This window comes from Pseudomyrmex gracilis, unplaced genomic scaffold (assembly GCF_002006095.1).
Source record: "Pseudomyrmex gracilis isolate BER0280 unplaced genomic scaffold, ASM200609v1 scaffold_196, whole genome shotgun sequence".
NCBI lineage: Eukaryota > Metazoa > Arthropoda > Insecta > Hymenoptera > Formicidae > Pseudomyrmex > Pseudomyrmex gracilis.
Window position 1 is genome coordinate 1 of NW_018020780.1, and position 24,191 is coordinate 24,191.

General features: G+C 43.7%; 3 protein-coding genes across 6 annotated transcripts in view; all 3 read right to left on the reverse strand.

The window, feature by feature from the left end:
* Positions 1–1,350: 1,350 nt before the first annotated feature.
* On the reverse strand, positions 1,351–7,013 carry LOC109858269 (lysosomal alpha-mannosidase). The gene is made up of 16 exons (XM_020435354.1): positions 6,823–7,013; positions 6,578–6,680; positions 6,411–6,492; positions 5,823–6,214; positions 5,563–5,699; positions 4,888–5,021; positions 4,331–4,544; positions 4,049–4,245; positions 3,763–3,965; positions 3,463–3,662; positions 3,154–3,367; positions 2,965–3,082; positions 2,545–2,821; positions 2,232–2,468; positions 1,956–2,105; positions 1,351–1,868 (listed from the first exon to the last, which is right to left on the reverse strand). The coding sequence occupies exons 1-16, from the start codon at positions 6,943–6,945 to the stop codon at positions 1,638–1,640; spliced, it is 3,012 nt and encodes a 1,003-aa protein (XP_020290943.1). The 5' UTR covers positions 6,946–7,013; the 3' UTR covers positions 1,351–1,637.
* A 973-nt stretch (positions 7,014–7,986) lies between these two features.
* On the reverse strand, positions 7,987–15,202 carry LOC109858282. The gene is made up of 12 exons (XM_020435376.1): positions 14,699–15,202; positions 13,013–13,259; positions 12,831–12,921; positions 12,559–12,738; positions 12,261–12,301; positions 12,020–12,179; positions 11,685–11,803; positions 11,373–11,508; positions 9,705–10,275; positions 8,819–9,444; positions 8,410–8,627; positions 7,987–8,329 (listed from the first exon to the last, which is right to left on the reverse strand). The coding sequence occupies exons 1-11, from the start codon at positions 14,719–14,721 to the stop codon at positions 8,464–8,466; spliced, it is 2,358 nt and encodes a 785-aa protein (XP_020290965.1). The 5' UTR covers positions 14,722–15,202; the 3' UTR covers positions 7,987–8,329; positions 8,410–8,463.
* A 689-nt stretch (positions 15,203–15,891) lies between these two features.
* Positions 15,892–24,191, reverse strand: part of LOC109858281 (ankyrin-3-like) — a 27,375-nt gene continuing 19,075 nt past the window's right edge. For all 4 annotated transcript variants that reach the window (XM_020435374.1, XM_020435372.1, XM_020435373.1 and 1 more), the window contains 2 exons: positions 17,346–24,191; positions 15,892–17,021 (listed from right to left, as the gene is read on the reverse strand). In XM_020435374.1, coding sequence (XP_020290963.1) covers positions 17,360–24,191 — 6,832 coding nt within the window. In that variant the 3' untranslated portion in view covers positions 15,892–17,021; positions 17,346–17,359. The remainder of the gene's footprint in view (positions 17,022–17,345) is intronic.

Below are 24,191 nucleotides of genomic sequence, written 5' to 3' on the forward strand. Positions count from 1 at the left end.
AGGATCAAGGCTGTTATGCAGCCTTAATCCTAATTAATGAGGCTAGTAACATTTAAGATATGTCTAAGATAGGTAGGTAGGTAGGTAGGATTATATATAACTATTTATATTATATTATATAATATTGTATTATATTGTATTATATTGTTTGTTTTATGTAATAAATGTGTAATAGAATTGTATTCTATTGTAATGTATAACAAAATTGTAAAATGAAACTTGGAAATAGAAAACTCACTGATAAAGAGTTTTAAATAAAAAAGCAAAAGCTATATTTCTTGGAATTGCAACTTTTCAGACATTATATTTGTGTACCGTTAAAACACCTTTGTATAATACACATGGTTTTTTGTGTATTTTGTATCTATATATATATATGTAGTATTTTTAAGAAAATAAAATAAAATTTATAAAGCACAGAGCAGCAAATGATGATGTAAAAGAGATTATATTTACTACACTCCACGAATTCTGATGTTGCTCGCTAAAATAATATTCTTTTCTTGACTATCACATCTTTTTTTGTATATCACTTTTATATTGTACGAAAAGTTGCAATGGTTTTTCTTATCCTTTTCTGTTTTCCTTTCTCATCTTCTCATCGCGAGATCGGTCATTTTAAATTAAAAAAAAAATCAAATTCACGCTCTCGAATATACTCACACACTTAAAGAAAGTGACCATTTAAACTCGTGCACATAGCAAAGAATAGAACCGCACGCTGTGGACATAGAGCACCGACATGTCGCTCGTAGACTGGCTGCGTAGTTCCAATGTGTACCACCCGTGGACATGCGCTAGTTTACGGGGCGGAAAAGTGATTACACATTCTCTTATGGACCTGGCCGCTCTCAGGCTTCTCTCTGGTCCAAGACAAAAGAACAACGAAAAGTAAAGAATGGAATTAATTCGTAGCGTTTTACAAGAGATGGCGTAAGTAGTACAGTATTTTGTTGAACATTTTTCTTTATTGAAATGTATCTATCTTATATTGACTTCTTAATTTCCGTATGTGCTCTATATATTCATATACATATATTTCTTTTTTTTTTAGGCATGATGGCTGCGATAGCCGTACCGACTGGACGTGCGTAGTTACGCTTAAGTATTTTTGGACTTTTTCGGTGTTTTTTACACTGATTTGTTTGCTTGGTAGTGTTTTTTAACGAAAGTATAACTCCGTGTCTTGGTGTTGAGTACCCAAACCACGGTTTTAGACCTAGTTATTCTATTTATGAGTGGTAGGGGGACTTGCGTTGTAAGTTTATCCTGCCGAGGGACAGTAACCATGTACACATCCGCGATCAAGTAGTATGTAGTAGTCACTAAAACCCAGTTTACAACAAAGACTTAGCCCACTTTAGTGTTTATTTACGGTGTTTACACACACCCAATCAAAGACTGGCCTTTGCCTTAACCGTTCAGGTGGCGTGGTGCCATAAATGCAAAGAAGAAGAAGATATATTTCTTTTGCATACATTCTTTTTTTGAAAAGAGTTTGATCTACATATATTTCATATAATTTCTCTTCTTAGAATTGTTTTACGGGTCTACGTAACAATGTAAAAAATAACGAAGTTTGTTTCTTACTAAATAACATAATAAAACATAATTAAAAAAATATTGTATTTTAAAACTTAAAGAGGATTTCTCCTCACTGTGAGAATAAACGTGCGTATTTCCATTGGCTTCAGAAGCACATTGATAACGTCGTCGTGAACTTCTACGGGTTGCAAGTTCTTCTCCTTGTCGTGCAAAATATCATTGGTTTCTGTTTCCCACTCTAATGGATTATTTTCTCTCAGCAGTTGGTTCGCGCCTAACGTGGTCTCTTTGATCGACTCAATTGTGAACGTCGAGAATAGATCCTAATGGAACATAAAAAGAATATTATTATTACAAAAGAAACGCGCATACACACAAGGCACACAATAATATAACAAACGAAAGCGCACCTTAATGTTAACTTCTACTGGCGCAGATAGACGTTCTGCCTCACCGACTTCGAAGATGTGTTCCAATCTTAGTAGAACTGTACCGTCTTTCCACGGTTCCAAGGTGAGAATGTGCACATTTGGTGGTAATGATTTGGTAAGTCCCGAATACTACAAAATACATACAATTTTGAAAAAAAAAGTCCGTGTCGAACTTTCATGCACGTGTATTTGCTGATAATTAACTTGATTTAATTGAATTTCTCGCAATAATATAAAGAACAAGTGTATACTCACCGAGCTTGTGAATTCGTTTTCTAAATCTGTTGGCTTAAAAACGGTACCTAAAATCCAGGGATACAAAGCCAATTTGAGAGCCAGCTCTTTCTCCTTCAGCACGAATTCATCGGCATTTTTCACTTTGCCTCCGAAGAGATAGTGCGTGCCTCTCACCACCAGACCTTCACCGAATGCAGTTTCATTCAAAGCTTCGCCTACGCCAAACGCATCGTCTTTCAGAAGTCTTCGGTGAAGCTGGGAAGAAACAAATTGGCTTGTAATTTTTTCTCACACACGTCTATCTTATTAAATTAATAATTTAAATTTTTACCATTAACTCAATAGCACCGTCCTCTAAGCTGCTTCCACCCTGTGCGCGATCATTCAGGACGTTCAGCTTCAGTTGCTTCTCCTCATCCTTTATCGCGATCTTACTGGTAATCGGATAGTAATTTCCAGATATCGGTTCCTCCAATTCCAGGTCCCACGTAGGTCGATAATTTCTGACGCGCTTCAGCATCTCTCTTCCGTTGCTGTCCGTGTAAAACACTCCGTTCGTTTTCAAGTTGCTTGAGTATCTCGTGACGATTTCTTTGCCGATCTTATCCCTGCGGCATTTCCATTTGATTTAAGTAGATCAATTTGCACAAGATCTTTTAGTTTTTTATTTGTAAACTTTGAAAAAATCAGAAATGTTAAATGGAAGATGTAAAAGTGAAAAAAATAATGCGACAATAGAAACTTTTAGTACTTGACAGGTATCGGTCCAACGAGCCAGTCAAATTCGATGTGTTCTTCTTCCGGATAAATTCGAACTATTTGACTGACCCATTCGTTTATTGTTTGATGAATTTCTTGCACAACGGGACCTGATCATAAGATAGCAAAAATGTTACGATATAGCACAACTGATAATTAAGAAAGAGTTTATTCGCTTCACCTTTGTAAATCTTATACGATCCTGTGTACACGAAGTTTTTAGACGACGCTTCTTTAGGCCTGAAGATGTACGCGCCGGACGATCTGTTCTTGAAGACCCTGTTGTTACCCTCCGCTCCCTCGTAGTAAACGAAAGACTGCACAGCGCTCATGTTCTTTTGCTTATTCCAACGCACCAGCAACTTGCCATCGTCGACGACGGATACGTTGTAGAACTGAACAATGCACGAGAACAAGAAATCTCGCTGTTAGTTTCAAAAAAACTTATTTATTAGACTTTTTGCATTAATAGCTGTGTGTCTGTATTTACCTCGTTGCTTATAAAGTCCGACGGTTCGGGTTCCGGAGATACTTCGTCTCGCGATGTTTTGGCGACGACGTAGGTCAAGAAACCGAGAGGAGGAATGGGCTCGGTGCGGAAAACAACCTCGTTCACGGCCTTGCTCACTCTTCCCGGAATTGCTTGAACGCTCTCGGGAATCGGGACTATCTGCGTTGGTAACTGCGCTCCTATCCGAAAAGAACGCAAAAGTGTGTCACACGTCCAGACGTTGTTCAATTATATAATTGAATTATTTCACACATATTTTATATCTTATCATCTACCAACCGTTACTTAATGATCGAAGCGCGTACGAGTTTCCTTGAACCGGGACGCGAATATGCGTGGAAACAGGCCTGCTCAGAGGGTTGTACGCTACGATCATGAATGCTTCGTTCTTTTCGGAAAACGCGCACAGGCTGATGTTCAGGTTCAGACACGGGAAGATTTTGGACATCGGTCTCGAGCTGTTCCCCGTTTTTGTCCAATTACTGTCACAGAAACATTGCGCAGGAGTCCAACAAATAAAAATCGGAAAATCTTTAATATTTCTCTTGAAAGAGAGGTTGCTTACGCTATGCTCTTCGCGATTATCTGTCCAGCGTGATGCACACTCTTGTACAATATGCGCGAATAATCGTCCGCCACCAATTGCTTCTCGGTGCCGGTAACGGCGTCGTGATGCTGCATCACTCCCATCGCTTCACGGAAGAGTTCCAAGTGACGATCGTGATGTTTCAGGCCTGTCAGAACTACAAGTTGCTTGCTCGTCTAGAAGCATTTGTTATTTTTCATGTTTTGAGAAAATTCAAGTTTTGTTTTTATTGATATCTTTGTTTTTTTGAGTAATATTTACTTGCAACAGGTTGTTTCCCATCCGCTCAAAGAACTTCACGGTTGGCCTTGACGAGAAGTAGCCGGTCCAGAAAGCGTGAGGATCGCTCGCGTACGGGAAGAAATCATCGCTCTTCGTGGGCCATTGAAGTTTTTGGTCGTTCAGCGCTTTCAAGTAACACAAGGGCGTCGAGTAAATCACATTGTATGTGGAACCATTACGCTGATTTGTATATCTGAGATAAGAGTGATTCTTTTTTCAATTATCTGTTTTTCATTAAAAAAAACACTTGTGTAAATTTTTTTGTTAAACTTGCGCAATTATAAAGGTGCGTTGAAATTAAAAACTTACTATTCAAAACTTACTATTCAAAACTTACTATTCAAGATTGTTTTTATTTTAGGACTTCTTTGATTTCGATTGTAATCTTTTTTTAATTAACGTGATCAAAATTTCCAACTTCGGTATTTTTCGTTTAAATAATCAACTTTATTCTGTTACTATTTTTTTTACCCAGTTTTATTGCCCAATTCAAAGTTTGTTGTGCGACCTTCTTGAATCAATATCACGAGACTTACCTGATGAGCTTGTCTAAGTTACCGAACACCATTTCGGACTGTTGATAGTGAAAATCTTCTCCCATGGTAAGGATAATGTGATTAGTTTTGTAAGCAAGCGCCTGTTTTTTCACGTATGCCAGGAACAGCTCCACCTGCCAATTGCGCACAAGTTTTTACTTACCGAGAATTTTCTGACTAGCGCCGAAATACAGTCCTTGCAACCCGCTCTCTTTCTCCGTGATCTCGTCGGACTAATCTCGAGAAGCGTGAATTTAGAAAAGCCGTAATTCTCTTTTAACTCGAAATTAATACCTTATCAGTTTGTCCAGATTCATGAAGTACATTTCCGCGTGCTGATAAGTAAAATCTCCTCCCATCGTCAATATGATATGATTCGTGCGGTAATAATTAGCTTGCTTGACCGCGTATAGCAGAAAATCATCGATCTGGCATGGAGAAACACAACAAGTCGCGTCACAATTATGATTTCTCTGAACGCGGAACGAGTATACTTCAAAGCCATAGCTTCAAGCGTTCTTTTTAACATCAATATTAATTGGCGTGTAAAAGAGAGTCAACTCGTAAATGTTAGTTGAAACGCAACAAAAGGATCTCGCGTTAGTTCATCGACCTCGTGTTGTCAGTTATTATCCGTCGTAACTATTTACACACGACGCTATTGTCGCTACGTACTTTCTTGTTGATATTGAAGTCCGGGCTATCAGGGTCATCGATCAACGGCTCGTCGGTGCATAGAACGTCGAAGCAAAATCCCGGCGGTGGACTGTATGTGTTGTACATCGCGGCCGTGAACAGATTCGCTCGCTTGCCTGAAAACGACACGTTGCAAGTTTTCAATCTTCTTTGCGTACAAATTAGAGGCAATTTTTAAAAAGACGCTTGGATAAAATATGGTTTTTTTTTTTTGCCTAAAACATAGTTTCACACCTCACCTAAGCTCGGACTGCTCTTCCACACGAATTCCATCGATTGTTCGCTAAGTCTCTTGCTCTTGTCCTGATAATCTATGCGACCGAACAGCATCCCGTCGAATCCCATCTGCGCGAACAGGGAAGCCTGTTCGCGGGAATGACCGAACGGATCTATTTGCCATCCTATGCGCGGTCTGGCGCATTCTCCGAACGTGTCGTTCAGCCGCCTGAATCCCCAAGTGAATTGATCGATCAGCGAGTGATAATGAGTGCAGGCCTCGTCGTTCATGCTCCAGGCGCCTCCAATGATTTCCAATCGTCCCTCGTTTATCAGCATCTTGACATTGGCGCGTACCTCGTTGTTTTGTCGTAGCCACCATTTCCACAAGAAAGCTGTCTCCACGAAAATAAATCTGCGATAACATGAAACTTTATCAGCCAAACTGTTTTTCTAATGTTATCGTGAACGTTTGGAATGTTGTAACTACAATGTAACTACACAGGAAATGAGATCATTTCCTGTGTATGTTTTATGTATCTATTTGTCCGCACATGCAAATGAATTGTCACAATTTACACTTGTGTGATGTCTAATGCTATATAATTTACCTTCTGTTGGGATCAGCCAGCAGTGATTGAATAACACTGTCGAGAATGTACTGCACGCCGGCTTTTTGGATCGTAGAACGACCTAGAAGAATAATAAAAAACAAAGGATATACGCGGGGACACAAAAGAAATACAACAAAATGTTTTGTTCTAATTTTCTTATTTACTTCCAAAGTAATACTGATCTACAGTCTTCAACCAGCCAACGTCATCGTGCGTGTGGGAGACCAGGTGAATGTTGAGTTTATTCGGATCGACGGCGTGGCAGGCCTGAAATCGGTGAAGTTGCAAGTAACATTGCGAACATTCGTAAACATTAAGCGAGATCCAGTTGTAATGGAGCGCTTGTGAGTGTTTGAGAATCCGAAGATTTTGTTATTCCGAATCATTATATGCGGCAGTTTGCGTTTACCTTGTAGCCGCAGTTCTTAGACGGTTCTTCTGGCAAGGTTCGCGGTATTCGCGCCGCATAACCGAGGAAGAGCTGCGTGAAGCTCAGCAGCACGAGAAACAGAAATTCGTGCCGATTCAACATGGCGAGTATCAGTTGCTCCCTCCGACACGCGATGTGCGTAACTAATGAAATAATTGAAGCTGTCTTATACTTATACCGTCGGCCAAACACACGTCACCGCCGATAGCGTTGTCATGCGGATAAAGTCCCGGTCAGTTGATGGTTACTGGTCCAAAGTCGTGAGCATCGACTACAGATAGAGACGATTGACTGAAGTTTCTTTGTTTCTCTCTTCTTTGCTTTTGACCAGTACGATTATCAAATCGCTTTCGATTGATAGCGTCGATTTATAAAAAAATAAATCGGCCAATTACATCGATTGATTTACCAGCGTCGTTAATCGCTTTTGAAGCTATTCGAAATCCGCACCGGATCGAAAACGCTACTTCTCTCGGATAAGTAATGTTTGTTTACGATTTTGATTGTTGTTTACGATAGTAAACAACAATTGTTGGGAGACCAAGAATAGTTTATCAAAAAGTAATAAAAATTAAAGAGATATAAGTGATAACTTTTCTTACATATATTATTTAAAAAGATAATCATCGCGATAGATCCAACACTGATTATTATTATCAAATGTGTTTATCGCATTTGTAGTCTAATCTTGAGATAATTAAAATTCGTTTTTTTCTGAAATTACATAAACATACGCTGCGGATTTTTATCTTGCATTTAACACATTGCCCTCGTGTAGAGATTCGTATCAATAAAGTTTACGCGAATAAGAAATTTGTATATTATAGCAGTTATATAGAACTAAAGATCTTTTCATAAATCTTATATAAAATTCTATCTTTATATTCGCGACGAATAAACATATCGCTAGCGTGAAATTTAAGATAAATATAATCGTCAGGTAACACATGACCGACGAGATTTAATCAATAACACACAATCGCATCTGAGAGTTATATAAAATTAATTCTTGTTTATTAAAGTTACCGAGCACTTAACGTCGATTGCTATCGAGAATAATACACAGCAAATATATCTCTAAAAAAAAGATAAGAAGCGTGAGAAGAGATAAGAAATAGATAAGGCGTTCTCGCGTGGCGGAAATTAGGAAAACAACATGTATCTTTATTTGCATGATATATATATATATATAATAAAGAATAAAATGCAAGTAAGATGTAACACCTTTAAAAGCACGAAGAACAACACATAATATCTCGGCGAAAGGGGGAGAGGTAGAGATACATCAAGCAAAAACGAAACTCCAAACACGCGCGCGGCGTCGATCAACCTCGTTGCCGGCGGTATATCTGAACGACTAGAGCAGGCCGGTGATTCGAGACGCCGGTGAAGAAATTAATGCCACAATGCGAAAAACACATTTCAATGTAGAGTTCTCAATGCCGTGGAAGAATTGGGTTTTTGACGACAGGCGATTTTGCGAAATCTAGAAAAGAAGAATCTGTGTTGATAAATAATGAAGAGATCACATTGCGCTTGATAGAAGAAAATAAATATTGTAGTCACCAACGTGTGAAGGGGATCGCGATTAAAAAATTTGATACACAAAATTGTACACATTCAAAAATCAGAGTACATAATCTCCTGGGGCTTCTCGAATTTAATGGGTCGGTAAAACGTGAAGGACTGATTCCATCCGCGTGGCGCCGTGTTGTAGTTCGCCAGATTGTGGAGACTGACCACCTTCGGTCCCGTGTAATTGTTATTCTCGTACAATTTGTTCCCTGAAACGGCAAATACACACATTCGTGGTCACAAATTATCACAAAGACATTTGACATATTACATGTAAAATTCAGTCGCACCGTTGTATCGGTTGTGAAAAATTGCTGTGTTAAAATCAAGACATATTCATTGAAGATTGTCCCGCACTTTTTAGTGCAAAGATTAGAGAAGCGCATGCGGGTTAACTTGCCTAATTCCGGGTTAGCGTCATCGAGTTTGTACTCCGGCGTGGCGGTGCCAACGAGATTGTCCAAGACCGGGGTGCTGCGCAGATGCTTCTTGGTCTCGAGTATGTCTTCCTGCGAGGCGACCATCGAGAGCATCAGGGACTTCGCCTCGGGCGGTATTTCCGTCTCTGCGTTAACGAATCTCGCGTCCGCCTCTTTGCTCGCCTCGTACAGGGTCTCAAGTTCCTGCGAGGTGGTCGATCGGCGTCGGTTACTCGCCGCCCCGTTGTACTCGTCGTCGAACGCGATCGAGTACTCGCTGCTGTCGCAGCAGTTGAACAGAGCGGAGGGCGCGGAGCTGCCGCGATCTATAGATCCCGCGATCTCGCGCGGATAATCGTCGATTTCCTCGGAGGAATCGGTCGTCTCGTCCGTCGTGTACTCGCTCTCGTCGGTCGAGACGTAGCCGTTGCATTGGGACGGCATCAACTTCGTCGATCCCATGTAACTCGCGCGCGCATTGCACAACTGCTGATCGTTGCGCTGAGACGATCGTAATTTCCTCTCGTAGCTCTCACGCGTCTCGTACAAATGACCGTTGTTGTATTGGGACTGCAGTGTCGCGGATCTTTCGTAGTTCTCACGGGCGCTGCGTGTATAATCAATCGAAATATATAAACATAATCGATCTTGATCCTACGTGTATAATTAAAATTTGATGGCAACAAAATTTAGACAAGTCATTACGTTGTTAAGTTTTAGCTCTTTCTTCCAAATGTGAAACAATTTGAATAAGTTTGTCGGCAAATCTCAGACTGAATATATTAGACTAAAGAAGATAAAAGAAGAGAAACACGGAAATAATCAAATTAAGATTAATTACTCGCGGAATACTCCCCGAAACCTCACCGTGCGTATTCTTCCTCATCGTTGTTGTATTTGGGATTTCTTGTCCCGAATAAACGCGCTATGTCGCTATCCAACGGACACTGCTGTACGATCGGAATGATCTTCGGGCTGATCTGTTTGTATTGCAAAACCGGTCTGCAGGTTTTTTCGAATTCCTGTATCAGCTGCTTCACCGGCACAGGAGTGTATCCGTTTTCCTCATTGTCATTCTGAGTGCCATTTTGTTGCTTGTTCCCGATTGCGTTGTTGTATTTGCCAACTCGCTGTTGAGCTCTCGCGTCACTGTTGTTGTTCTGCGCGTTGCAAAAGACGGATTTTCTCGGAGACTGATGACTGTTGTTGTTGTTGTTGTTGTTGTTAATATATTTGTTGTTATTGTTATGCGCGCGATTATTAGTGATGTTAGGGGAACCGAAAGCGATGCGGTAGGACCTCTCGACGACGGACGGTAGTGATTGTTCCGCAGGGAAATCGGAAGCGTCTGTGCCAACCGCGATTTCCCGCAGATAAATCTTTTTCACCTCGGTCGAGTGACTGCATCGGTTAGCGTTGCAGTGCGATCTGCATCCGTCTGCAACTCGCAAATTTATTAAAATTGAAGCAACAAGCAGCACAACGGCTAAGTGTCACAGCCTTTTGTTATTTAGCGCGCGATGCGGCTAAAAATTAAACATACAATTAACACATGCGCAGTTTCGAAAAATCATCCAAATAAAGAGAAGCAAATGAAAATCGTGAAATATTAATTAAAGCAAAACAAAATGTGTGATAATATTTTTTTTATCATTTTTATATTATCAGTCTAACAATTGTTTATGCAATAACATACGCGAGACATGTGAGCGATATTTCTCATTATTTTTATTGCGTTATTTTTATTGCATGTTACATCAAATTTTATCGCGAGATCGTGTCATGCATCTTGGACTCTTGTGTTCAATCTTATTGCTGTGATTAACTTGTGTACAATAAAAATCGATCGACACGTCGGTAAATATAATTTATTGTTTGTCTTAGCGCGGTATCAGAGAAAGATATATATATATATATATATATTTTTCGTTTGCGCGCGCGCGTTTCGCGTGCTGATTAAATAACATCGAGAATACGTGCCAATTAGAACATCGAAGATCGTTCAACTCTCGGACTCTCGCGCCGACTCTTCGCATTCAGCATTGATCTCTATTTCGGAGACGTGTCAAGTACCTTTGAAATTCTAGAACACTTCCTTGTATGCAGGTGCATATTTTTAATTGAAAGAAAAAAAAAACGAGAACAATCTCTTTCTCAAGTTTCTTATAAAAGTAAAAATCAAGTTTCTTATTTTCACATTTATTTTCTGTTTGTTTTTGTGCAACAAAATTAAGGAAACGCGGAAATATAAAAAAATTTTTCAGAGAACATTCCGCGCACGAAAAAAACGAATCTTAATCTCTCATTGCACGGAAACACGATGTCAACGTCGCATTGGTTTACGCTAATAAATTCTGACGTGAGTGTTCGGGAGACATTGACGACAGTGTGACCGGCTGTTCGTAATTTTAAAATGTCGCAAAGTCTCGAGAGAGAAAAGCAGATGTGCGTCGCTTGCCAACTGAGATCCGCCAAAGTGATATCATCCCGTACTTGAGATTATTAGTTTCATTGTGTTTACATCGGATTACTCACCTGTTGTTGGCACATTCGCGTTATTGAGGGAGATGTCCGCTGTGAAGGGATTGTAAAACGATTTATCGATACTCGGGGCAGGCGTGTGCGGGGTCAACGATGGCGTCGCGAACGTCATCGCGTTACCGTTAATTTCCTGAAATCACAGAGCGCAAGATAAAAAGAATCACGCGCATATAAGTTGTGTTTACATCATTTTTACTGTTCGATGAGAAAATTGTCTGGTTTGATTTGCAAGGAGAATGCTAGAACTTTTTTTTTATTTCAGAAGCGCATGTATTACAAAATCCGCACACTCTGGTGGTAATTTACCAATTTTTCGGGATACACCGGGGTTTTCGGCGTGGCGGGTGTAACAGGCGTATGTGGCTGTTCTTGATCCACCACCCACTTTTCCGACCTTTTTCTGCGTTTCGCAAATATCTCGGCACCTGCGAATTGTTTGGCAATGCGATATACACACAATGGTGTGTCGTGTAGTTAAAAATATTCTCGCGCACAATGTGTGATTCACCGTGTGTTTATGAAACACGTATTAAAACACAAATAAAATGATGTATTCTTTGTTTTTTTTGTAATACAAATAACAATTAATATCAATTTTCTTGTGACGCGAGAGACTTGTGTAAAGTCGAGCGATACTTAACCACGTCCTCTCTGATTGTTCAAATCGCGAACGATATCGAACAGCTTTTCAGGATGTTTCGGCACGGGTGCGATATTGACCTCCTCGCCCAGCGCCTGAATGCCTTGTATGTCGAGCACTTTGCCGCAAGGATTCATCACGCATTTGAGAGGCAATTTATCCTATCGGGAGAATTTCACCTTGGTAAAGCAAGACACACCGAGAGTTTCACACAAATGTATTAACATGTGTGTGAGTTTTACCTTGTGAACCGTTGTGATGGATTCCTCTTCGTCCTCGACTCCTGTGAAATATTATTTCTGACATTAACGCTCCGGAAAACAGAAATTGGAAGCGCGCATCTCGCGACTCGCAATAATTAATAACAATAATTAACAACAAAAATAAATAGTACAGGCTCTGCAAGAGTTGAAAGGCCCAAATAGAGGCCCGAACGCTCTGATGCCCAGAATTTGCTATTTTTTCATATTTTGTATTTAATTTTCGTTTGTTTTTAAATTTTTATACAGTGAAATTCAGAGATGGATCTTCATCGCGTACCGTTACCGTCGTGAATCCACTTGACGGATCGCTTCTTTCTGTTCACGTACATGCTCTGCCCTTTGCTCTTGACGTTTTTCACGTCGCTGAGCGAGTGCGAGATTCGACGCGCGAGCTCGACCTGATCCTCGACCGTTGGATGCGACGGCGCGTAAAAATACGAGGACGCGTACATTTTTTCTGAGGGAAAAAGATTTTTTTTTTTTTTTTTTAAATACACACGTTAAATCGTTTCTGTTGCGGTATTTCAATTTCAAGGAAATGCCACGTACTGCTGCTTTTCGTCTGCATTATCTCGTGAGAATCCGACGCCGGAGTGAGCAGCTTCTGCAAGTTAATCGGACTGCTCTTCTGTTCCCCTTCCTGCGATGGGATTTTTTGTCGTTTAATCGAGGATTTTATTTTTTTTTTTTTTCCAAAAAAGAGGTGAGACTCAATTTAACACACGACTCACCATATCGACGTGCAGTATTCGCGACGTGAGATTCTCGAGGAAGTTTCTCTTGACCGGATCGTGCCTGTCGGAAGGTTTGTAACCGCGCGAGCGGATCACAACATTGTCCGCGGACACGCTGCGCTGCAGGTAGTTTCCGCCTCCGCTGCCGCTGCTGCTGCTGTAGCTCACGCTGTACTCGGCATCCTTGATCGTGTGCCCGTACGACGCGTTACTCAAAACGTTGCGTCTGCCGTTAGTAGCGAGTCTGCGGACATGCGAAACGTTCGTAACGCGACGCGAATCCTCCATTTACGCAAACTCCACGCGATCTTCGAAGCTGCTAAACGCTTCGCGAACTACAACGCGAAGAAGAAGCAATTCTTCTTGTTCACGAGAATACCTCGACACATCGCGCAGCGCTAAAAAAAAACCGTCTATTTTATTTCAAAACTCGTTAATTAGGTTTTTTTTTTTTTTTTGAAAAGATCTCGGTCTTCTGCAAAGATATTTTTCGAGAACATCCGCCGCGAACGACAGAGTTTTCTCGCGCACAAATGCAAGAGATAAAGCTAATTTTAGAAAAAAACGCGTCGCTCGATCCCGAATTTTTCGACGTCGCGATCGGTCAAACCGATATATCGATTCTTCCGCACGTGAGTGATTTCCCGCGACGGCTTTTTCGACCGCGATAGAATTGGTTGTCTTCCAAGCGACCAATTAATTCCGCGTCCCGATATTGGCAGTGGTACAACGAGCTCCCGTGTAAAAGAAACGCTAAATTTATCTGTTGTAACGTAATACGTACGACGACGAGTGCGTTTGCGGCACGCGCGCAATCAGCACCATATTTATTCGGTGTGTGCTGCGCAGAAAAATTCTGCCGATTCCGAACATCGAAAACGAGAGCTCGTGTTCCGCTTCGAATCGATTACTATTTTTTTTTTTTTTTTATTAAATGTAACGCGTTTGATCGCACGTTTTCGTTAATAAAAACGAGACAAACGGTAACACGAGACGCGGGGCTTTCGATTCCGCGTAATAGAATCGATACTTTTGCTTTAAATAGATTGTTTGGTGGACGTTCGAGAGTTTCGCGCGAAGTCGGTCAAGCAGTTCGCGATACCGGGAGAGAGTATCGAAACTCTCGTGCGAATTTTATTTGCAACAATAATTCGAAATGACAATTTCAGAGCACATCCGTTTTTTTTCCCCGAAAGGATAGAAAAATGTGCGCAACTTTCGCGGAAGATGTTACGCGTCGAAATTTTCGTCATGTCGCGTGAAATAATTTCTCTCTCAATCAGACAGCGCAGCTGTCAAGTTACTTCGAGTTGATGCGCACGCTTAGAAGAAAGATGACAGTCATCATTCCATAAATTTTCAGAGCACACATTTTCCCGTGAAAAATCTTGTCATAAACTCGTGGCAAAGACTCTCTTTCTCTCTCTCTCTCTCTCTCTCTTTTTTCTCTTTCTTTTTCTCTGCAATTTTCTTTTTTGCTGTCGCGATCGGATCGACCACAGCACCCGTAAAAATTAACGGGAACGTAATATCTTGGAAATTATTCTCTTTGCCGAACGGAGAAAAAGAAAGGGAAATCAAAGATCTTTTAATCAGCTCTCGCACACTTTCTCTCTCTCTCTCTTTCACTCATTCGCAGCTCACATACGGACAGAGACACATTTAAAGGAACCAAAATTTTACTTATCGAACGACGATCTCCTCATCTCGCGACGCGCACACACCCGCAACAAGATCGCGTGTCTCTTCGTCTCGCCTACACTTTGTTTTCCTTCTTTCCTCGTATTAAATTTATTTTTCCCACGGTTTTACGTAATGTCCGCGACTACGTCGCGCCTACGCAGCTCGCCGGTGGTGGACAGAGTCCGCCTAGATCCACGACGAGGGCTCCCTCGCCGCGCGAGACAAATCTCGGATCTTGCAAAACGCAGCTCTCTTCCTGGCACGTCGTCCAGAACCAGACATCAGAGCCAGTGGACCGGAGGAAGTCGCTATATACCGCCGACGCCGTTGTTGCGACGCGTTAACGACTACAGATTCATTGAAAGGACAGAGATGAAAAGCGAGAGAGAACCGAAAAGCGAAAGAGAGAGAGAGAGAGAGAGAGAGAGAGAAATTTATTTTTATATTGAGCGGATCATCGCGCGAATCGGTTGCTTTACAGATAAATTCCCTCTATATGATTCCCACATCACGTGTAAAAGACCCTTGAAGAGGAGCTTGCCAACTTGCCGAACGTGGTTTCACCTGTCGATATCAATCGTTTCGCCTACATACGTGAATGCGGACTCGGATCTTCCGTAAGGTAATCGAGCCCGGTTCGGGGCTAATCACTTCCTCGCTGACGGAAACGCGTGTGTTCGCTCTCAACAGCCTCCTCAACTCCGCGTCGGGTACTAACGAGGAAGAGAACGTGCGCCTCGTGTTATCCGAGTCTTCTCACCCACGGGAGGAGGATCCCGTTCCGAGTCCCCGTCAGCGGGACGTATCCGCACTCATATGCAATGAATTGCAAACATAGCCGGTGCACACGATGCTTTATAACAGCGCCCAAACCGTCGCTATACCGCGCCTATTTGCCGACTGGCTTTAGGGCGCCTCTTGTTAAAAATAGACCATCAGAAGGAGAAAGAGAGTGAGTGTGAGAGCGACACGTCAAGAGTCGAGACCCGCGCCAGCGTTGCGCCCGCAACGAGAATGGATCTTTACTGCCGCAAATCACTGCAAAAAGCGTTTTTTTAAATGTCGTCAGACATTGCGCGCGAGATTGCGATTTCTTTCTTTTTTTTTTTTTTTTCAAAACAAATTACACCACCGGAGTAATTTGTAAAAGGAAAAATATAAATAAAAACGTGTACCTTTTGGGAGTTTCAGGTATAATGCACAGTTGTATATTTTCATCGTTGAAGAAACAAACTCGTTGAGAGAGAATGACACTGTTGTAACTTGTATAATAATATACAGTGCACGTGTGTGTGTGTGTGTGTGTGTATAAACGTAATCGATAAACTCGTACAATCCTGTATCTGGGATAAAAAAGAAAACAGATATAATAAAAGTTATGTATGTGAAACAATCGTAAATTATTCAAACATGTGTATGTATATATATTTATATATATACTTCCGCCGTGTGTCTTCCTCGGAATGTGAATACGTCTTCTATACGTAATATATATTTTTCGCATATATAAAATCTTCTCTGTTCAAATATCATATATACGTGTCCCGTGTTCCTTCTAGCGAACATGCGCTACAGGTAGCATATTATCGTTGGAATTGTTCTTTTTCTTCTTCGCATAAATGTCACTTGAAATCATTGCACGCGGTTACAAGGTACATATAAAAATTTTTTTTTTTTTTTTTTACGAAAGCGCATCCACAAAGAGACGACAAGAAACGTCACCTCCTCGTCTCAATCAAAAAACGTTTATAAAACACGTTGTAATAGTACAATGTCGGTACAATGCGTAATTTATAATACAAGTAGAGCGTGCACTACATGCTGTAAGCAGCGCGCTTTGAAGTAATGTAATAATAATAATAATATATATATATATAGTACGTTTTTCGAAAAACACGTATAATAAGATTCCAAAAAAAGAGAAAACAATTAAATTTGCATCTTCTTCGCAAACAAGCGCAGCGAGAATTTGTCGTTTACAACAAACACGTTTTTTCTTTTTTGTCGAAAATGTAATAAATGACGAACAAGCAAACATCCTCGCTTTCAAACATCTCGCGCAACAATTATTATATTATCGAAGATGGCAACTGTCTTAATTACACAAGTGTAAATACAAATGCTCTCCTTGTCCCATCGCGTTTGAAAAACAAAGGACGAAGTGTTAATAGTCGTCATGTACATGCACACAATGCACAAGTTCTTAAGTACATTCTTTTAATATTTTTAATATCGTGTTTTACATGTAAAAGCTTCTTTTCTTTCAAGTTTTATTCGATATAACATATGAAGTCGTGACAAGCCCTTTTCGTAAATCCGCTATCTGCAAAGTAAAACGGTAAGTGGGTTAATCAAACGACTGTTAATTTCAGATCGACAGTACTCTTTCTTTCTTTTTCACACAAAACATTAGATATTTTAATAATTTAATTGAAGTAACAAAAATCCTTTTTTTTTTTTTTTATACGAACAGAGAGAAAATATTGTCTATCTATTTATATCTGATCTATTTATATCAAACAAAAATTAAATAACAAATTCGTCGAACTCTGAGGCGGCACAACCTGCATCTTTTATTGGATAATTATCGATTATGTAATTAGTGATTTATATAAATTAAAAATTCCTTCCAAGAGAAAACTCTTACCTATGAAAATTATCCTATGTACTGCTAGTTGTTGGCGTTTTCGTCTTGCCATTCCTCGCGTCGCTTTCTGTCGAGGGTCTTCGTCCGACGGTGCTGTCGGCCTCTTCTTCCGCGTGACGACCGTTGCTGTCGCTGCTCCTCTCGGACGTCCCGACGTCCTGCTGTTCCATCAAAGGCAGCTCGAGAGAATCCGAGGAGATGCGTCTCGCGCTGCCGCCGAATTGTTCGGCGGCGTCCAGAGGTGTTTCCTTCGTGTCTCTCATGTTGTTCAACGAATCCGAGCTCAGGGACGGAAAGTCCAGGGTGGTCTTCATCTCGAGGGAGTCGGAACTCCGACACAGCGGGTGGTGTTTCTTGTCCGCGTTATCCTCCAGCTCCAGCGAGTCTGTGCTGGTCTCCATGATGTTGGTCTCCTTCTGCGCCTGGACTTGAGCTTCGTCCGGTTCCTCGCTCTCTTCCGGTTGCGTCTCCGGAAGTGGCTGAGCGACGGCCCGCTCGGCGTCGGTGATCTCGATCTGCGAGATGTCCTCCGTGGTGTCGTCCTGCCGATCGAATTTCTCTACGTTGGATTGCGCGATGCGTATTATCTCGTCGATCTCCTTTATCCTCTTCTCGTAATCGTCCGATCCGGATGTGCTGGGATTGACCGAACCGGCCGCGCTGATGTTTCGGGAACGCGGCAGATTTTCCATCTTGTATCTGTTCTCCGGGCTCTCGTGTTCCAGCAATTCTTCTTCTTCGCGTGCGCGCACCTCCATAAGATGCGCTTCTCGACAGGCTCGTTCCAAACCTTCGAAGTCTTTCAGCGAGGACAGCGAGACATCGTCGCCATGACCCGAGCGACTGGTCACGTACCTCTTTGGCAAACTCCCGTTGTTGATGGAATCCTGCGAGCCGCATTGCTGCAGCTTGCGCGAGTTTTCGGCCGCTACGGCGCTCTCCAGATGTTCGAACTCCTGAAGCGAGGTCAGCGACACATTGTCGTGATCCGTGGGCTTGGTGAAGTACTTCTTCCCCAGCACGTCGTAGTCGGGCGTGCTGCCGAAACTGCCGCGCATACTCCCCACGCTGCCGATCGACTCCTTGTGGCTGCCCAGACTACCGATCCGGCTGCTACCGGCCTCGAAGTCCGTGATCTCCTCCTCTTTGATGTCTTCCAGCGGTCCGCGATCGTACTCGAGAGTGTCGTAGACCCGCGCGTCCGCGTGAAACTGCATCTCGATCCACTTCTTGCCCTCGTATTGTTCCTCGTCCGAATAAGACTGCGAATATTGATCATCATTGGACGCTTGCGGCGGGCTCTCTTCCGACTCGAAGTCGAACAGATCGTTGTTTCGCGACGTCTGACTCGTCGACGCTGTCTGCGAGTCTTCCTTAGTTTCCGCGATTAGATTTTCCAAATCGCGATCGTACTGCTTGCTGGTGACCTGAGGAGCCGAACTGATGCGAATGCTCTTGCCCTCGGAGTCGAATTCCTCTGCTTCGCGTCCGACCTCCTCGATTACCACAAAGTCGTCGATGATATCAGGCTTGTCTACGAGCTCGAACGAATCGCTGTCGGAGTGACGTTCGGACTTGTCTCTCTCCATATCCTTTTCGATAACCGTGTCGAAGGACATGCCCGATGCCGAGGACAGCGACATGCTGGCCTGTTGCAGCATCGAGTGGACGGATGTAGCCTGCATCGTCGGTTCCAGACCTTCGTCCCCGGCGGACTCCGGATCCAATCTTTGTTCCAAATCTGTTTCCATTGCGCCGACGTCCTTATCCGCTGCCACATCCTCCGCTTCTTCCTCCTCGAGCTCCTCGCTGTCGCTGGGCCTGGTGACTCGCGTGGAGACCTGCGTGCACACACTCGGAACTTCATCCTCTGACATTTTCAACTGAGCTGCCCCGGGCGCGTCCACAAAGACGCCATCTCCCGAGTCCACTTTGGCCTGATTGTCCTCCAAAACATCGTCCATCGTTTCTTCGAGACTTACGCTGTCGTCCAAGACCTGCTGGAAGATCATTTCGGACGAACGTTTCATGCGACACGGTATGTGACTGTCGATCTTGTCCATGGACTTGTCCAAGGTCTCGTCCATTGGTATCTCCTCACTACCAGATGAATCCGACGCCTCGACTATTCCTTGATCCGCGTCCAGGGCGCTTTCCAGGTTGTCATCTATCTCGTCTATTTCGTCCTGCTCCTGGTCCGCTTCCTCAGACGGCACCAGCGTTTCCGACAACTCGCTCGTGCTGTCGATGCTGCCGAGGTGGCCTGAGCTGAGAGACTTGAGAGACTCGCGGGAGCTCAGTGTGCTCGCCGCGGTCTGATACTCTTGAGAAGTCGGCAATGTTTTCGAACCTCCTTCGTGCTCCATCGACATCGCTGCCGTTTCGTACTCCGAAGCCGTCCCGGACTGTATGCCACCCACGGCGGAATGCATCGCCTCGATGTCGGACGAACTAGGCCTGCTGCCACTGCCGCCCTCGTAGTCGCACGAATGATAGTTGCTGCTCTCCCCAGAACTCGAGGCGAGATCAGCCTCGCTGTCCGAAGTCTTCGCTCGTTTCGACACTCGGGCGGGCTTCTGTCGTCTTCTTGGCGCTGGTTGAGGTGGCGCCAATGAGGAATAGCTGTCGTCCCTGTAGTCGAGGTCCGATCCGATGTCCGACGATCTACTAATAGGAAGCGGACTGGGACGACCTTCTTCCTCATCTTCAATTTGTTCTTCATGAACAGCTATCACAGTCTCTTCCGATTGGTACTTCTCGGTATCGATTTCGGGCATTGTAATCTCAATTTCTGATGTATCCTCGACAATAACAGGTGCCTCGATCGACTTGTCGTCTGCGGTGTCGTCTTTTGTTTCTTCCACTTTTTCAGGTTCCTCGACTTTTGCAACCGGTGATTCTATCGCAGCTTCGGTCTCGGTCCTGGTTTCCTGTTCCGTCTCCATAGAAACGTGCTCGGTGGACGGTGGTTTGTATAAAAATGGCAAATCGTTTGGAATAGATTCTGGCTGGAGCTTGAACTGGAACTCCGAGGGCGAGTCTTTTATTTGAAACACCGTTTGGCTGTTCTCGCTCAGTTCTTCTATCAAATCCTGCTGGGCCGCCTCCAGAGACTCCTTCACCTCGGCGATTTCCTTTTTTACCACCTGATCGAGCACCGTGATCGCGTATCGCGCGCTCAGATCAACGTTCTGCAAATCGTCTTTTTTTATCTTCAAGGCACATGTGTCGGAAGAGGGTGCTGTAGATTTGCTGACCTTCTCGGTGGTCTTCTCCATATGTCGCTTGTACTCCTCACTGGGTGGTTTGATCTTCGACAGATAAGTCTCCGCCCATTCCTTTAGCACGTCGTCAACTCTCGGACACTTTGTTGGCACTTCCGACTCTTCTGTTTTTACTTTCTCTGTCGATTTTTCTACAGGCTCTTGTGTTTCTTCTTTTGTGATATGTTCGATGGAAGTTTCTTCTTTTTCTTCCTCCTTTCTTGTGGATATTTCACTCACAACAGTCGATTCGACAGTCTCCGTTTGTGTCGTGGAGACGTCTTCTTGTTGCAACGATTCTTTATCGGTTTCTTTATCGGTCACCTCAATACAGGGTTTACTTTCTACGATTATTTCAGTAGTAACGTCTTCAGTTAAGTCTTTAGTCTCCTCCACGGGAATGTCTTCTGTCACGGCTTCGATAATACTACTTTCTAAATCGAAGCTCTCGCACGGTATTGACTGATGTATACCGGCGTATTCGTCCGTCGGCGTCTTGGCTTCGTATTCCCGTTGCAGCGTGTCGACCAATTCCTGGCAAGTTACGTCCAGTTTGTTTTCTATCAGCTCGCTTTCGAAATCCTGCTCGGTTTCCGACTCGCTCACTGGTATCACCGTGAACTTAGTCGTGGGCTTAGTCACGTCGGATTCTTTGATCGATTCGATCACGCTGATCTCTTCTGAAGATTTAGTTGCCGATTCCTGTTCCAAGTCCACGGATTCGTCCTGGGGAGAAGTGCGAACGCGTTGCGTTGATTCCATCTCCTCCTCTTCCTTTTCTCCCTCCTCTTCCCTCTCTCCTTCCTCTTGAGTACCTATCAGCTGCTCTAGTTCCTGATCAAACGCCTGGTAAGGTTGCACCGTCTCTGTTATCCTGATTTTCTCGTCGCCGATCATCCAGCCGACAGCCGGCTTGATTTCCAATTCGTGCAAGTGCCTCGTCCTCGGCGACACCAGTGGCGGGCTCTCGATCTCGAAACTGTCCGCTCTTCGTCTCTCACCCACTTTGCCGAGCTCGAAAGCCGGAGGATAATCTACGTTGATGTCTTCCGATATTGTTACGTCCTTCTCCTGAGTGATTTTCTCCAGAGAATCCATAGCCGTGCTCTCATGCAAGGACGTGATGTTTTTGCTGGTCGGCTCGGAAATCTTATGCTCGTCCAACTCCAACGACGGCACGTCGACCGAGTCCTGCCGACTGTCCGCGCTCGGTTCCAGGATCTCCAGCACTCTGGCGCCCGAGATTTCTGAAACCACCTTGTCCTTCGAGAAACTAACATCGCTGTCCCTTTGAAGCGGCTCGATTTGGCCGCTCGATCTGTCCGAACGAAGTTTCTCCGAATGCGGACTGGACGTGGGCTTCGATATATCCTCGAGCTCCTCGGTATCGACGTCGATCGTTTCTTCGAGCTCGATCTGCTCGGATATACTGCTAGGACTCATAGTGATGTCCCTGTCCTGGAGTTTGGCGGACGACAACGGCAGGCTTTCCTCTCGATCCTGAAGTGACGATTCCTCGTCTTTCGTTATGTCCTCGCTGATGCTTATACTATCCCTTACGTATCCTTTCCCAAACATTTCTTCTTGTGTGGACGTCTTTGACAGCGTTGCTTCTTGATGACCGACAATACTCTCGTCTTGAGACTTCTTCATGATGCTCTCGAACTTCTTCGTCAAGTCGTCCGCCAGCTTTTCGTGATCGGTGTCGCTGCTCTCGGAGATTAATTGATCGAAATATTCTTTACTCAACATTTGGGGCTTCATTTCCGACGATCTCTTTTCGATCTCGCTTTCAATCGACTGTATGAGATCCTCCGCTATGTGTCGCGCTTCGATTTCTTTGGCAATCGACCGTTTTCTTTCTTCCAGAGTTTCCTGAGCTGTTTCAGTAGAAGGCTTGTCTTCTTCAGTTTTCTTCTTAGTTAAATCTGTTTCTTCTCGCGCCTTCTGGCTAGGCACGAATTCCTTGACTTTGAAACTGTCTGAACTCTCTTTGTAAGACTGTCCTTGCGCGATCATCTCAACCTTCCCCAGATCCGTTTCTTTGGTTTTAGCCGCTTCAGGAGACTCCTTGGTGTCTTCCACTTCCTTCGTTTCGTCTTTCTTGATTCTAATCGCCACGTCCACGTCGCTCTCTCTGATTCTGCTAGTTCCGGATTTCTCCGTTGCAATTCCCTCCTTGTCCTCCAGGAGCTTGAACGACTCCTCCTTCTTACTCTCCGCTCTGGACTCGGAAGCGCTGGCGTCTATCACTTCCCTGCCTTCTGTCACGTTCATCGACAACTTCTGCACCGCGGTCTTATCCATCTCTTCGCTCTTGCTCGTTTTTTCTTCCATCGTCTCGGCCGGTGACTCCTTCGTTATCTTGGACTCCGACGATTTCTTCCTTTCCACTTTCTCCTTCTCCTCGTGAGTTATTATCTTATCCGCGCCGCTGGATATCTCCGACGAAACTACTTCTTTCTTCTCAATCTTGCTGGAAGCCTTAGTGTCAACCTTCGAGGTGACCGTGGCGAAATCCTTGTCCTTCATCGCGCTCATGTCTTCAAACATCTTGAACGCGTCCTGTGCGTCGGTGAATGTCTTGGAGAAGGTCTGCATTGTACTCTTCGTGGTAGAACGTTCTTCATGCCTCGAAGTGACCTCTTCGCTGGATTTCTTCTCGGTGACCGTGATGGTCTCGCCGTCCTTTCGTCCTGGTAGATCCTTTTTCGCGTCCTTCAACGTCGATCCCTCGGCAATGCGTTTAGGTATGCGAGATTCGAATTCTTTCTTCTTAGCGGACGGTGACGCGACGTCCTTCTCCGATATCGGACTTTTCACGGACCTCTCGTCGGGTTTTTCCGGTGACGTTCGCGTTTTCACTTCCTTTTGATTTTTATCTTTCTCGGCCATCGCTGCGGAAATCGGAATGCGAGACTCGAATTCCTTTTTTACTTGTTTGACTTCTGTGATAACAACGGGCTTCTTGTCCGGCAAGCTAATGTCAGTCGCTTGTTTGGTAACTGCTTCTTCCTTCCTCTCTCTGCTCTCTTCTTTCTCGATTTTTTCTTCTTCCGTCTCTTCTTCAACGACTCGCTTTTCCCCTTCGAGGAACTGCTCGATTGTTTTTTTCACATCCAGAGGAACCGACTCGGTCTTGATGTCCGTTCGTAATTTCTCAACGTCGCCTGTCGTTTGCACTTCATACACGGTATCTGATAAACCCTTGTCGATTATCTTCGTTTCCATGCTGATCTCCGGAATCTGCTTGATCGATTCTCCGTTCGCACCCTCGATCTGCACAGACTTGAGAACTTGCTCCTGCACCAGAGTGCCGTCTTTCTGCACTTTGTAGATGATCGTTGTCTCTTCTGTTATTATTTTTCTTCCAGATGTCTTTTCTTTAACGATCTCCTTGCTCAGCGGAGACTCCGGTCTCGGCTTCTTCGCGATTTCTTCAAGGACTCCCATCGACATTACTGGCTTCTCCTGCGTAACGATCTCTTTTGTGACTACGGTGGTTTCTACTTGCGGTATCGTTTGCGTTGCTTCTTTCAGTTCTTCCGGTCTTGGCTCTTTCGCGATTTCTTCAAGGACTCCC

Excerpts from the sequence above, each read along its gene's own strand:
- LOC109858269 (XM_020435354.1), bottom strand. The coding sequence starts at position 6,945 with ATGTTGAATCGGCACGAATTTCTGTTTCTCGTGCTGCTGAGCTTCACG. Across the intron at positions 4,545-4,887 it reads AACTTAGACAAGCTCATCAG|ATATACAAATCAGCGTAATG; the intron begins GTAAGTCTCGTG and ends CTCTTATCTCAG. Across the intron at positions 3,368-3,462 it reads CGGACTTTATAAGCAACGAG|TTCTACAACGTATCCGTCGT; the intron begins GTAAATACAGAC and ends TGCATTGTTCAG.
- LOC109858282 (XM_020435376.1), bottom strand. The coding sequence starts at position 14,721 with ATGAGGAGATCGTCGTTCGATAA. Across the intron at positions 12,180-12,260 it reads CCATCACAACGGTTCACAAG|GATAAATTGCCTCTCAAATG; the intron begins GTAAAACTCACA and ends TTCTCCCGATAG. Across the intron at positions 11,509-11,684 it reads CGGTGTATCCCGAAAAATTG|GAAATTAACGGTAACGCGAT; the intron begins GTAAATTACCAC and ends CTGTGATTTCAG.